The sequence below is a fragment of the Eptesicus fuscus genome, chromosome 4, assembly GCF_027574615.1.
Source record: "Eptesicus fuscus isolate TK198812 chromosome 4, DD_ASM_mEF_20220401, whole genome shotgun sequence".
In the NCBI taxonomy this organism is placed as follows: Eukaryota; Metazoa; Chordata; class Mammalia; order Chiroptera; family Vespertilionidae; genus Eptesicus; species Eptesicus fuscus.
The window spans coordinates 19,439,295-19,453,977 of NC_072476.1; the positions used below are offsets into that span (position 1 = coordinate 19,439,295).

A 14,683-nucleotide genomic window follows, 5' to 3' on the forward strand; every position below is an offset into this window, starting at 1 on the left:
GGGTGTTTCTGACCTGGCCAACTGTGCGGCTCAGTGGAGGTGCAGGCAGGAGTGACACTGGGCTCCGGAGAAACTACTGAACTCTGAGGAAGACAGGTGGGGGTGCCATGTGGGCAGGGCAGCAGCACAGAAGCGCTAGTTCTGGGCCGGTGGGGCTGCGGCAGGGAGAGTGACTAAGCTGAGACTACCAGCCTTTTCCCACACAGCCCTGGGCTTGTATCATGCTGAGGAAGGCCTGTTTCTGCTTGCATATAAGCTGTTCATTTTTGAGCAAACAATGCCCTCTTCTCACCTGTTTCCCATCTGACATGAGGCATCAAAGGATGGGCGGGGAGGTATGCCGTGGTATATTTGCATTGATTTTTACTAGTGGCCCTCCTGGTCCCTGTTGTTACAAACCCAACTCATTCTGGCTGAAACAATACAAACAGAAACAAACTGTTGGCTTATGTAACTTCAGGTGTGTTGGGCACTGGCTTCAGGCACAGCTGGATCCAGGGGCTCAAGCACTGTTTTCAAGGCAGTCTTTGGCCTCTGCAACTTCTGTGTTGGCAAGATAACTGCCAGCAGCTTCAGCCATCCCTTTCTCTGCTGGGGCCTTAGACATGCTCTAGGAGAGACACTTGGGTAATCTGGTGGAAAGGGGGGCTTGGGACTCAATTTGCAGAACACTTGGCCAAAAATCACAAACACTGGTAAGAATGGGGAAGTGGCCACTGTGGATTAAAATGCTTATGCCACTCAGGGCCACACAACTATTCCTGTCCTCTCTGCAGCCCAAATGGTTCTAGCAAATTGTGGAATTCAGCCTTACTAGCTCTGACTGGCTCCCTTGCCCATTTCCTACCCAGTTACTATGACCCAGGATAGAGCACCCTGACCAGCCTGGGTGATATGCCCACCCCTGAGATGTCGGAAGGGGGACCAACTCCACCCAAATCACATGTGCAATAGTGGGGCTGGTGCTTTCCAAAGGAAAGTGGGGGTGCTCATTCCTGAAGAAGAGGAAGGAATGCTGGACAAGCAAAGTAAGCACAGAGGCCACTTCCTAGACCTTCAGTACTAATTAGTGCCTTCTTTCTCCTGTATCCCCTCTCCCGTTGAAGAGACTAAAGGGGAGTATTAGGTCTAAGCACTTTTACTGGGAACATTTAATTATAATTGATTGGGAAAAGGGTTGGCAAGGGTTGTCCCCTCTGGATGTCAGGAGCCTTGAACAGTCAGCTGATCAGCTGACCTGTTAGCCTCAAAGCTGGAAGGCAAGAAGCTGTGATAAAGGGCATGTAGCCCTGGGTTTGCGACGCTGACCCCGGTGTGCTCTGCAGATGGGAAGATCCGGTTGACGACACTGGAGCTGAGCTGCCTGCTCCTAAAGCAGCAAGTTGTGACCAGCACGGGCTGTATCATAAAGGACGTGCACCTGGCCTGTCTGGAGGTAAGGGACCTCCACACTCCCAGTGCCCGTGAGCCACTGCCACCGGGAGAGTGAGGGAGCCCTGGTCCGTATGGCCACAGCACCAGCAAGAAGCTGGGCCCACTAGCACTGATGCCCTACTGCAGCCCTGTTCCCACAGAACTTCCCTTCTGGGATTGGCTTGATGTGAATTTTAGTAGTTTCTGTTATAATTATTTGGCTCCAGGATTTAGAAATTCTTTTTGTATTACAGAAGTTTTATACATATATGAACATGTACATTTATTTATAGTTTATTGTGCCAATATCTATATTTATTGTTTTAAATAGCTTATATGGTTTTCCTTTTATTTTCCATGTTTATTTTAGAAATTTCGAAAGTACAGTTGTTAAAAGTAACTATAGTTGACATTTTGGTATGTGTGTCTTTCTAGATACACACATACACAGATTTTAAAAAATAAAAATAGAGTCATGACCATATTTTATAATCCATTTCCCCCCACTTAGCTGTATATTAAAAGCTTTCCATGTCACAATGAATCACCTATCCTCTGCTCATTTCTTATTTTGAGCCCTCTCTCTTTCTCTTTTTCCCTTTCTCATTAAAAACCACTTATACTAGTAGATTAAGGATATTAGCCCCATATCTGTCTTATATATACTCAGATTTTAGAATCGGTAATTTACCCAATTTACTTGCCTCCATGACACCTGCCTCCACATCTTCCCTCTTTTACAGGGTGCCAGAGAAGAAAGCGTTCACCTACTGCGGCACTTTTATAAGGTAAACTGGCAGCGCACGGGGCTCGGCAGGGTGGTATGCATTGTATAAACAGGATTGTGGAGTCTGCCCTGTACACACAAAGGTTGCATGTCTTCAGTTGTTTTGCTACTTGTGGTTCCTGAGTCAAAATGCTCAATTTCATAATCTCCAGAGCAGTGGTCTCTCAACTTTTCTGCCCATGCTCTCTTATCAGTACAACTTTCGAAGACTCACCCCTAGTATGTGACAGTTTGTTTATCAACTCGATATGAATTTGTTTATGGATGGATTCATGTGTAAATTATGAATTATATCTATACATGCACGCATGACTAAATTATGTATATGAATTTATATGTTCATGAATTATATTTGCTTATACATATAAAATTACTTGTGAATTACATATGAACTTATGAATTATATACATGTATATTACTTATATACATTTATGCTAAGAAACCTCATACAGGCTTCCAAACATTTGTCATTAAGTTTAGTGGGATTTTGTCAAGAACCATCATGACTTGACAGTATCAGAAAAATTTGTAGATTTGTGTTTAGGTTCTAGGTGATTACTTTTTAAATATCTCATTGTGATGGTTTTGATTAACTCTTAGCTTAAAGCATAATATATTACTTGAAAAGCTCATCATTTGTCAGCAAAAGTGGATTAATCCATATGTCAAACTGTCTGTAGATTTCTGATTTTTTGGCCTCCACATCAGATCTCTCCAGATCCAGTTAGTGATGGTTCCTCCAGTAATTTAACCGATGAAGAGATCCTCTTAGGAGATGGTGTTGGTACTGCTGTTTCGTGTTCCTCTGTGCTTCATTTTTTGTATTCTCTCTAAACTTCTGTGGATTAGATAGGTATATGCAAGAAGCCTTTTTCTTTGCAGGATACTCTGTTTTTTTTTTAAATTTACATATAATCTTTTTAAAAATATATATTTCTTTTGATTTCAGAGAGGGAGAGAGAGACAGAGAAAATCATCGATTGGCTGCCTCCTGCATGCCCCCCCACTGGGGATGGAGCCCACAACCTGGCTATGTGCCCTTGACCAGAATTGAACCCAGGACCCTCAGGCCACAGGCCGACGCTTTCTATCCACAGAGTCAAACCGGCCAGGGCTGCAGGACACTTTTTAAGCCACTGGCCATTATTGTCAGTGTTCACTGAAATAAAATCAAGTCATGTAATCTGGAAATCCACCTCCCCAGTGTCCGATGACCCCCTGCAACTGCAACACATTGGGCATGCCCAGAGGAGGGTGGCTCCACTGTGGCCCCCACACTCCGGGGAGGAAATCCTAGTCTCCCCTTAGACCATCCTAAGTGAGGATGTGTGTCCTCTAGCAAAGCCCCAAAGAAGGCAGAGACCTCATGCTTGCATCCGTCATCTTTGAATCTCCAATGTAACTTGTTTTTAGTGTATTTACCCCCTAGAAAGCTTCTGGATTGCAAAAACAGAAAGACACATTAGTAGGCATTTTCCCAAAGGGTTTTTCTTTACCATTAACCAAAGTGTTAGAGGCACCTCTCACTGACAACAGAGAGGTGTTACCAGACAGCCCCCTGAGTCAGTGCGAGAGGGCTGTTTGCAACCTCAATCCTTGTCGTCTGATATGAATGAATTTATACGAGAGACCTTGACTGTGTTGTGATAAAGCCAATTTATTAAAGCAAGCAAATTTATTAAAGAAGCATGGCAAGCAAATCTATCATCCGGCCTAACACGCGCTGATGGGCTCTCAGCTAATCTGAAGAGCGAGTTGGGTGAGGATCCGAGGCATCTACAGGCTTCAGAATTCCTTTGCTGAATATTTTGGTACAGGTTAATTCTCAAAGGTACCTTTTTACTTTGTTGTGGCCTTCCCAGGATTCTTGAGAAGCACTGGCAACTTTATCTCGCCAAGCTTCAAGACTGCTAGCTTTTCTGCTTATGGAATAAAACGGCCTTTTTCCCCCCTTTCTCCTTTCCCCCTCCTTCCTCCATCTCCTGTTAAGGAGGTTTTTAACCATTTGCTCTCAAGTGTCCTTGGCTGGGAAAGATAATGGCTTATTACCGTACTGGCTGCAAATTGTCAACACCGTTTGGCCTTGTTTTGACTTTCCTGTCTCAGTTTCCCTATTCCTCCAGCCCTGGAATCCTGTAACAAGAGGAGAGCATATACTGCAGATTCTCTAATAGCATTTTGTTCAATGTCACTTTTTTATAATGTTGAGGGGAAGAAATCGATTCCCAGCTGGGCCACCTGTGGAGTTTGCATGTTCTCCCCATGTCTACAGAGGTTTTCTCTAGGGACTCCAGTTTCTCCCACATCTCAGAGATGTGCATGAGGGGAGAATTAGTGTCTGCATTGTCTCAGTCTGACTGCGTGTGGCTGTGTGAGTGGCCTGGGAAGGGCGTTCTGTCTCTGAACTGCCAGGGCAGGCAGCCACCTGCGACCCTGACCCAGAATAAGTGGGTTAGAAAAGAATAATCTGCCTGGTTTTTATTAATGTTTCTTAAATGTTTAATATTAGAAGTGTTTTTAGGTTTTTATTTAGAAATGTGTGATGTTTCTGTGACCAGAGATATGCTCTAGGAACTTAACTCTTGTATATATCAATTGAGCTAAAGTAAAATTGATTTCATTTTATGTCATCTCACTGAAAGTCAGTTTCCTAGAACCTATCGACAATGTTAGGTAAGGACTTGCTGTATTTGAATTGTAGCTCCCTTCTCCCAACCCTGTTTTCTCTCTCTTTCATCCTAAGTATAATATCTGAGAAGCTTTTGGGTTTTCAGGGGCTGTTATTTCTGTGGTTATTACCTGGTATTTACACCACACAAGAATATTCAAATTTATCTGTAGATCTGATAACTGGAAAAAATATATAAAGGACCTATTGCTTTTCCCATATTGACTGTGTGTGGGGGGTGTGTGCCAGAGAGAGAAAGGGGCAGGGGGGGGGGGAGGGAAGGAGGGATAGGTATTCAGGACTTATGAGAGAGACAGGACAGTTCTAATAGTCGTAATACATTCAGCTGAATCTCCCAGCCCCTCCCTAGCTGTGGTCCCGTCCAGTAGTGACCATAATGACTGTGGGCGCTAACACTTAGCCCTGATTGAGTGGCAGGCTCTGTGCTCAGCTTTTTATGTGTGCTTACTCATTTCATCTTCACAAAGACCCACACAGACAGGGGCTGCCATCCCAGGCTCTCAGGGAAACAAAGAAGGTCTCGATGAAGTAAAGCTGGGACTCGGCCCCTGGTTTATGTGTTGGACCCAAGTTCACACACACCAGCCTGTTTTGAGAGGGACTTCCTAGACAGTCCTCAAGGCTGCAGGAATTACAGAACCTCAAGGGCATGGCTCAGAAACAAATGGAGCAGGCCTATAATTTTAGTGTTAAGCATATTTAATTATACTCTCCCTTTCAGAGGTGTGGAGCCTCATAGTTTTAACATGGCAGGTTGACCAGGGTTCCCCATTCCTCAACTATGCTCGACAAATAGAGGATGATAAACACTTGAAACGTTACCCATTTTAATATTTTAATTATCTATGGTGTTTTTTTGGTTTGTATTTTTAACTAACTGCCTTGACAGAATAAATCTAGCTACATATGCTTAAGCAAGGGAGAAAACCGTTGAGAGGTGCAATTTGATATCTGGGCTTTTGTTGGAGCATGTGTTCATGTTCACGTGTGCATTTTACTTGCTGGTGATTTACGAGAACTCTCTAATGAGAAACAGATGGTCCCAGAAGCCGTGAACTGAAGTTCATAATACTTAGTTGTTTATGGGGGGAAATATGCATAATTTTCTCTTCTCTCCCTTTTAGGGAGAAGAAATTTTTTTGGACATGTTTGAAGATGAGTACAGGAGCATGACAGTAAGTGAGGGGCCAGAAACACCTGTGTTCCCGCAAAGCTTGTCCAGCCGAACCAAGAGAGGGAGGAAAGGAGAAAGGGAGAGAGGGAGGGAGGGAAGAGAGAGAAGAGAGAGGAGAGAGAGAGCGGAGAGAGCACTGACTTGGGGCTTTCTGCCCAGATTGCAGAGATTGGTAGGGAGGTAAACTGGAAATGGTGATCCCCGCCACTGGGGAAATTTCAGATGACATTCACTCTCCCTGAGCTGGGCTGTGTCCTAAGACAGGTCAGAAAGATTCACTTTGATATGAATAGTATTTGATTAAGGACTTACTCTGTGTCAGGTGTGGAAAGCCTGTGACACATGTTAAATCGCTCATCCCCATGCCAACCCAGTGGAGTAGCTGCTATCATTAGCCTCCTTTTACTGATAAGGAAAGGAGAGTCAGCTTAAATGAGATGCCTACAGGTGCCAGCCAGAGAGGGGCAGAGCAACTCGCCTCCCAGTCCCAGCCCTCCTCTCTATATTATGCCACCTCCTTCTTTGCCATGCCACCAGAATGTTCTGAAATGTTCCTTGAGTTGCAGTGCCAGCTCAAAGCCTTCCTTTTTTGCATCCAGCAGGCAGAATTGTGGGAGAAGATAGGTTTAGCAGATTGCAGTTTTCTCTGTGTTGCTCCTTTCTCTCTGCATCCCCAGCACCTGCCCCTTAGTTGGCACTCAATAAATAGATGATAAATGATCTTTTTCATGGAAATTACTCACCGAAAAGTGAAGTGATTCGGGAAGTTTATAATAAGCCTAAGTGTTTAAAGTGTCCAAAAGAAAAAGGCAGGCAGCATGCACTAAGTGGCTCCCTGGCCCATTCACCAGGTTTCCAGACAGCTGGGCCTTCACCACAACCTTGCCCTGCTTAGTTAGCTTTGGTTAGGAGGGACAAAAAAATGTGACTGAAGCCCACATTCTAAACGACACAAAAATAAGCTTGTGATGCTTTAAGGAGTAAAATGAATTCTGTAGAAAACTTACCTTTGTGAAATGTCGTTCCTTTATGATGCCAGGTATAAATGAAGTGTCAGGGTCCAACATGTGTACAGTAAATGGTCAGTACTGATGCAACAGTTTCAGGAGGGGAGGTGACGTTACAGTGTCTTAGTAATCAGAGAAGATGGTGTGGAAGGAGGAGACAGCTCTGCCCCTGACCGGCCCAGTGGCTATGGACATCTGCCCTTCCTCTGAGCTCAGTGTCCCCCTCTATGATATGGGACTGCACCAGCACCCACCATCCAGTAGGAAGTGAGCCTTGTGGTGCCTGCCACTTAGTAGATGCTCAATAAGCGGCTTTGTTATATTATCCCAGGTAAGATGCTAAGGGGGCAAGGAAGATAGGGGGATGTTGGTCATGTGGTGCAAATCATAGAAGGTCTATAGCCAGGTAAGCCTGGATCTGTGTCTTGGTTCTGCCACCAGCCCACTGAGCGGGCCCAGATCCATTCCTCAGCTTCTCTGAATCTTTTTTTCTCATTCGCAAATTGGGAAACATTCCCTCTGCAGTTGTTGGGGTGGGTTAAACAGGATCCTACATGCAAAGCTTTTAGCTTGTCGCCTGCCCCGTAGTCCACTCTCCTTAAATGGAAGTTGCCGTCACTGTAACTGTCATCATAGCTGGAAGTACCGAGAGGAGGAGGTGGGCAGCAGTCAGGCACATCCACGTGGGCCAGGCCACCCTGAAGGGACCACAGTAACAGGACCAGCCTCCTTCCTGAGGACCCCCTCCCTCCTGGGTGGAGGGGAATGAGGATGAGAAAGCAAAGCTTTTCATAGCAGGGAGGCCATTTCTCAAGAGTGTCAGAGCTGTCACTTCAAACGAAGGGAAAATCTGGACCTTAGAAACCAAAAAAAGGCCCATCTCACACATCTGCCTGCCTCCAGGCTTCTCCTCGGTCTTAATCCAGGGTTCATGTGCTGAACTACCTGTGTGACTTGCCCTGCCCCCTTCTCCTTCCAGTGAGGTCTCTGTGATGTCTCTCTTCCAGATGAAGCCCATGAACGTGGAATATCTCATGATGGACGTCTCCATCCTGCTGCCCCCCACGGGCACGCCGCTGACGGGCATTGACTTTGTGAAGCGGCTGCCATGTGGTGACGTGGAGAGGACCCGGCGGGTGAGTGGGCACTGGACCTGGCCTCTCCTGGCAGCTGTCTGCCAGGACCACTCACAGAGCAGGGAAGAAAGGTCTCTGATCAGGTCATGAGTCCGCCTTCCCACACAAGTGCAGATTGTAAGGAGACAGACAACACCTGCCACACCACGCAAGAGGAGAAACTTCCCCAAGCAGCTGCGCTCTGCTAAAGCAGGGATTGGAATCCCATTGCATCTGGCACCGGGGGTGGGTTGCAGGCAGGCTGCCTTCGCTGGTGCAGGCCCCCCCTGAGCTTGGGAGAGGAAGCCAGGGGCTGGGTCTGCACAGGACGTGGGGGAGTGAGCAGAGCCAACACAGTGCAGGTGGGGCTGGCGTGGAATCAGCCCAGAGAGGCTCAGGACCCCCCAGGATGGTGTGATGTTAAGGTATCTGAGTGATCTCGGGGTGAGGCACAACAATTGAAATGGTGGTTCTTGCCGACCTGCGGGAGAGACCTGTGGGAAGGGTGGACTAGTTCTCAGAACCCAGCTGGAGTGTGTGCTTCCGTTATCAGCGTTTTTTTCTGAAGCAGTCTCGCGGGGCTGTTCATGGTATTTTATCTCCCTCTTAAGATTACACTTTCTTTCTTAGAAAGCACCATAACCTTTTCCTAGAAAATCATTCCCTGGAGACGTGAATGCTAGTGGATAAATTAGTGGAATTCATTGCACTCAGCTCTCGTTATCGGCCTGTATCTTCCTCTGAGTTAATCCGCTTGTAACCAGAGCAGCTGAGGTGTTTTAAGTTTTGGATTATGAGAAGCAGGAGGGACCTGCTAGATCTGCCTCAGACCAGAGGGTTCTGTGGCCTTCCTCCACCCAGCTGGCAATTTTGCCACAGAGGCCTGGGGGGGCGGGGCAGAGGAAGTGGGACCCATGTGTCTTAAGTCAATCCACGTTCCTTGCTGTCTGACCAAACCCACAGGCCTCACCACAGAACACGCCCTGTCCAAGCCAGTGACGCCTTCCTTCCGTGTGCTCCCAGCCAGCGCTGCAGGCCCTGCGGTGGGCACACGATTGTGTTTGTGGGTGGTGGTGTTTGCACTGGGCATTCTTGGCATCGGCTTTACAAGAGACTGGTTCTGACAGGTGTGAGTCGTATCAGTGACTCCTTCATGGTGCAGGCACGCTCGCCCTTAGCTTTGGGTTGGTCTAAGACAGTGGTCGGCAAACTCATTAGTCAACAGAGCCTAATATCAACAGTACAGCGATTGAAATTTCTTTTGAGAGCTGAAAACCGACTTCTGCCTGTGGACCACGAAGTTTCAATCGCACTGTACTTGCGCTCCCGCACGTGGTATTTTGTGGAAGAGCCACACTCAGGGGGCCAAAAAGCCGCATGTGGCTCGTGAGCCGCGGTTTGCCGACTACTGGTCTAAGAGGTGCTCCCCAGCAAGGTTACAGTGAAGCTGCCCACCCGAATGGGCTGCATGTCTCTGAGGTTCTTAGTCTTTGAGCCAGAAGGTCCAGAAGGCTGTGAACGCTGAGAGCTGCCACTCTGGGTTGCATCCTGCCTCCTTTCTGGGATATGGTCCATCAGGCTTTGTTAACACTTACACGAGCTCCCATTCTTTATTATAAAGTGGATTGTTCATAGCAGTTCTTTAAATGAATTTTCTCACATAATTCTACAACTGTCCTAGAGGTTGTCATTACTATTATTCCCATCTTACTGAGGAAGAAACTGGGGCACGAAGAGGTCAAGTGATTTGCTCAAGGTCACCCAGCTATTAAGTAGCAGAGCCAGGCCCAGCTGGTGTGGCTCAGTGGTTGAGCGTTGGCCTATGAACCAGGAGATCACGGTTCAATTCCCAGTCAGGGCACATGCCCCAGTTGCGGACTTGACCCCTATAGGGGGTGTGCAGGAGGCAGCCAATCAATGATTCTCTCTCACCATTAATGTTTTTATCTCTCTCTCCCTCTCTGAAATCAATAAAAATATATTTTTAAAAAGTAGCAGAGCCAGGATTCATCTCAGTTGGGGTGGCCTCAGAGCCACTCTGACTCGCTGCTCCTTACTGCTCCCTTCATTGTATATATTAGTGCTACTCAGCACTGGACACCAGGGATATAAGAAACACAGCCCCAGTTTTCAAGGAATCAAAGTCTAGAGGGTGAGGGTGGGAAGAGCAGCATCAACCCATGTGGCTGGGGCTGTTAGGAAAGGAACATGGGGTCAGGTCCCTAATCCTATCTGGGGAGGGTCGGGGAGCAGACACGAGAGGGATGTGGAACATTCCAGCACCAAGCAGGGACTGTGTCTAGAGCCAGAGTGAGGGAGGCTACATAGGAAGTGATGAGTCGAGGGGCTGGAGGAACAGGGAACAGAGGCCCCGAGAGGCCCTTGGCCCTGTTAGCAGATTCCTGACACCATGCTCTGCTGGCTTAGGGCAGACAGTCCTGATCCACAGGAGAGAATGGGAGAAACTCAAGGGTGAGGCATATGGCAGAGGGAGGGTTGCCTGGGCTTTGGGGTTCCTGCTCCCTTGTAAGCCATTCTCTCCATCTAGAAAGCAACATGTGCCCGCCTTGCTAGAGTTGTGAGGACTCAGTGAGAGGCAGAAACACTGGAAGCCAGTGGCAGTTCCTGATGACGGGGGTTTGCTTATCCTCATTGCCCTTCACGGCTCACTTAGCTGCAAGTTCCTGGGGCTGTGCTGCCCACCTCCCTTGCCCCAGATGTGTTGCATAGTCCTAACTAATACCTGAAGCATGGACAGAACCTCTGGGAACATCTGGGCTTCCCTAGGGCCTTTGGTTGGCCTTTGTCTATCTGACAAGTTTATAAAAGCAAATCCAGGGCCCATGGATTTAGAGCCAGGGAGAAGATTGATATTAAAATAGGTTGGCCACCCGCAAGCACAGCCATCCACCTAAGAAACTTCCCTTGTTGACTTCAAGAATCAATTTCTTTCTGTTTTTAGTCTAAGTATAGTTGGCATACAATATTATATTAGTTTCAGGTGTACAATGTAGTGAAGAATCAGTTTCTGAAGGGGAATTTCCACCACTCACCTCAGTCCAGTTCCTGTTACAAGGTAGCTAGCTATTTGGAATCCTCCAGAAGCTTAGCTCCTCAACCCGTTTCAGACATGAGAGTGTAGCAGTGTGCTTTGAATTTGAACTTAAGGAAGTGTATGGTTTAGCAAGCAATTGAGGGCTTATGTGGTTTGTTTCAAGTTCTTTGCTTGTATCCAAAGAACATTCCATTTCATCTTTTGGATTCAAAGGCTTTTTTTTTTTTTTCTTTCTACTAACTAGACTTTTCTAACTCTAGGAGGCTGAGCGTTTCAGAAATCCCACCCTTTATTTTCCTTAGGGACTTGTGAGAGAAGTTCAGACAACCGGACTAGTAAATCATTGCTAACTTGTAAACTATTCCTTCATACATTCATCCTTCATAGATTCCTGTGCCAAATGCTGAGGACCAGGGAAAATGTCACTGCCTTCTGAACCTCCCATGAAATTGGGAGAGGTAAAGCTTATTAGCAAATAAGCAAATGACAAGTGTGTTGTCACTCTGCAGTAAAGGCTCTGAAGGAAAGGGGGCTGGCACTATGTTAGATATATAGTGATATATCATAGGAGGAAGGCTCCTCCGCCAAGGTTGAGACCTGAGCTGAAACTGAAGAGCGAGAAGGAGGCAGCCATGCAAAGACTTAAAGGAGGCACTTTCCAGATGAAGGCAACAGTGAGTGCAAAGTTTCTGATGGGACAGAGCACAGCGTGCTCAAGGAGTGGGGTAACTGGAGCAGAGTGAGTGAAGGGGCCAGGAGGGGGGGAGGGGCTACCAGAGGAGGGGTGCAGGGACTCTCAGGCCATAGAGAGGCACCTGGCAATAGTCATATTTTCCTCATGCATTTTGCAAATTATACTATTTATTCTTTCATTTGACATCTTTATTAAGCATTTTCTAGATGCTAGGCACTATAAGATGTAAGACTAGACAGTGAACAAATAATATAAGAAAGATCAAAATAGCAAGAGTGTCACTTGGTCATGACAGCTGAGAAGGGAAATTTATGTTGAAATGAGGGTCACAAGAACTACTGGGGTCTGATGAGAACATGAAAGCAGAACCTAAGACTTGGGCTGGACTTCCCCCTGTGCAGGGGTATTTGAGAGAAAGCTCATCAGTCAATCCCAACTCTAGCTGTGTGATCTCGAGCAAGTTACTTAATTTCTCTGTGCCTGAACTTCCTTGTGTGTCCTGCCTGTCAGCCCTTGCTCAAAGTAGATGAGAGAGTGACTGTGAGGTGACAGAGCCCAGTGCCTAGCAGGCAGTAAGCACTCGGAATGTTGGCTGAACATTGGTGGAGCATTCCAGCACCTTAGGTGGGAAAGAAATAGTCTTTACTGATCTAAATCTACCAAAGTTTAATGCTAAGGAAAAGAGCTTGGGAGAGAATTTTTTGATGGATATCAAACTCTGAATGTAAGACACTAGCCATCTTTATGTTAATAATCTTGGAAACCATTATGAAATAAATTATTTGCATAAAGTTTTATTTGTCCCTGCATTCTGTTTCCCCGTTCTCTTGTAAAACCACAAACAATTTTTGTTTATCACTACTGGCCTTGAGGAAATAGGATATTTTGCTTTACTCCTTGGATATTTATTATGCATTAAAGAAAATACAGCAGCACCTCATAAAGTTTCAAAAGTAGAGGGAAAAATTTCCCATGATTTCATCACCCTACACAATCAACACTTAGTCATTTTTTTGTCTCCTCCCTATCTTTGCAAACACATCTTAACATGCTTTCAGGGAGCCGTGTACCATGACCTTGCTTTTATCCTCACACCCCTTTCTCTTTCCTTTGTAGAGCAAGAAGTTTGTCATGGGGTAATACAATTTTAATAAGTCTACTTTCTTACTGGTGCATAAAAGTCTATCTGGTGGCTTCTGCCATAATTTACTTAGGCATTTTCCTGTTGGTAGACATTTTGGTTGCTTGCAGTCTTACATTATTTTCAACTGAACTGTAATGAGCAGCTTCACAGTGTTTTCTTTCTTTTGGCTTATTTCTTTAGGATAAGTTCCCAGAAGTGGAATTTCTGGTTCAAAGGGTATGAATATTTGTGTGTGTGTGACTCTCCACATATTGCCAGATTGCTTTCCCAATGGGCTGTGCCCACTTTAAACTGCTTCAGCATTTTAAGAATGACTGACTTTCACAGCCACGTCCACGGTCTTGGTGGGCTGCTAACCTAAGTGACTGTCGCCTAAACTCAGCAGCTTGCAAATGCAGCAAGGGAAGCAGGGGAAGGGCTCCAGCAGGGCCTTTGATCCAAGACCAGCCCCAGGGCTCAGTGTGTCACCTGCACTTTGTCATTGCATGGTTGTAGTGGCCCCATGATCTCAGGGGTGGTGGGTCCCCATTTCCAGAGCTTGAGCCTGGGCTTGAGGAATTCATGCTACTTGCCCAACCCCAGGTTGAGTCAAGGTTTGTCTGACTGAACCCATCCTTCTGCCCTACTCGTTGGACTCATCCCCAGGACTCTCCTTGCCAGAGTTTGCTCCCCATGCATTGAAGCCAACTGGAGGAGTTCTTTATATCTGAGTTTAGTCAGCTGTCACCCTTCCCAAATTTAATCTGCTCTTCCAGAGTCAGTCTTCCTGGTATTCTGTGGAAGCACCTCAAAGAATAATTCTTTTTTAGTATTACTTTTAAATTTGCATTTTTATTTAGCAAAGTAAAGTACTCAGTAAAAGGCTGGATCCCAAGCTTAAATCTATTAAAGACAAAGGCGTGTGGTTGGAAGAACGTAGACTTTGGGAGTCCAGTCACCTTGAGTAGCTGCCTAACATCTCTGGGCTGTAGTTTTCTATCTGTACAGTGAGAAACAAGCAGGTCCTTAAAAGGCTAGAATGAGATGACACAGTATAGGGCCCTTCCGTACCTGGCAGGCGGGGGGTAGCAGAGGATATGGGTATTGTTTTAGGGGGTGGTGGGATGAATTTTATGTCTTCTCCTGGTGTCTTAACTTTTGCGAATTCTCGGGAGTTGTGTCGCTGGTCAAGTGCCTTCCAGACCCAATAGCCCCCAGTGGGAGCCCAGCTTTTCCCCCAAGTGGAGCACCGGGCCCCGTGGGAACCTGCCTCCTCTCACGTTCATGGGCGTGGGCTTCTCATGCACTCTTCCTGCTCTTAGCAGTTGGGGCAGGAACCAGGAAAAATATTATTGGAGGTTCTACTTTATATATTTTATATTCTTCGTATTTTTATTATTTTATTATTTTGTATTCCTGGAAATATCTTCCATCTGTTGCTTGAAGAGCAAAAGCAGATGTTTTACCAAAAAGGTCCACATTAGGGGCCAAGTTTCAAACTCCTTTTATATTGGAAGGCTCTGGTTTTCAGAGTGATGGGTGTAAGCTGCACACATTTGTCTTTCCTCATCCCTGTACAGGGTCCTCTTGATTTCTCTGCCTTCAGAGCCCCGAGAGGAATGGGTT

At 46.2% G+C, this 14,683-nt stretch overlaps 1 protein-coding gene across 3 annotated transcripts in view; it reads left to right on the forward strand.

Annotated features, from left to right (window-relative positions):
- The window catches only part of CLEC16A (C-type lectin domain containing 16A), a 215,959-nt gene that overhangs the window by 91,760 nt on the left and 109,516 nt on the right, over window positions 1-14,683 (forward strand). For 2 of the 3 annotated variants that reach the window (XM_054714725.1, XM_028145530.2), the window contains exons 14-17: window positions 1,326-1,435; window positions 2,157-2,201; window positions 6,014-6,064; window positions 8,078-8,206. In XM_054714725.1, the coding sequence (XP_054570700.1) occupies window positions 1,326-1,435; window positions 2,157-2,201; window positions 6,014-6,064; window positions 8,078-8,206 (335 nt within the window). Of the gene's footprint in view, window positions 1-1,325; window positions 1,436-2,156; window positions 2,202-6,013; window positions 6,065-8,077; window positions 8,207-13,258; window positions 13,295-14,683 lie in introns of all 3 variants that reach the window. The other variant, XM_028145526.2, reaches the window with a different exon arrangement.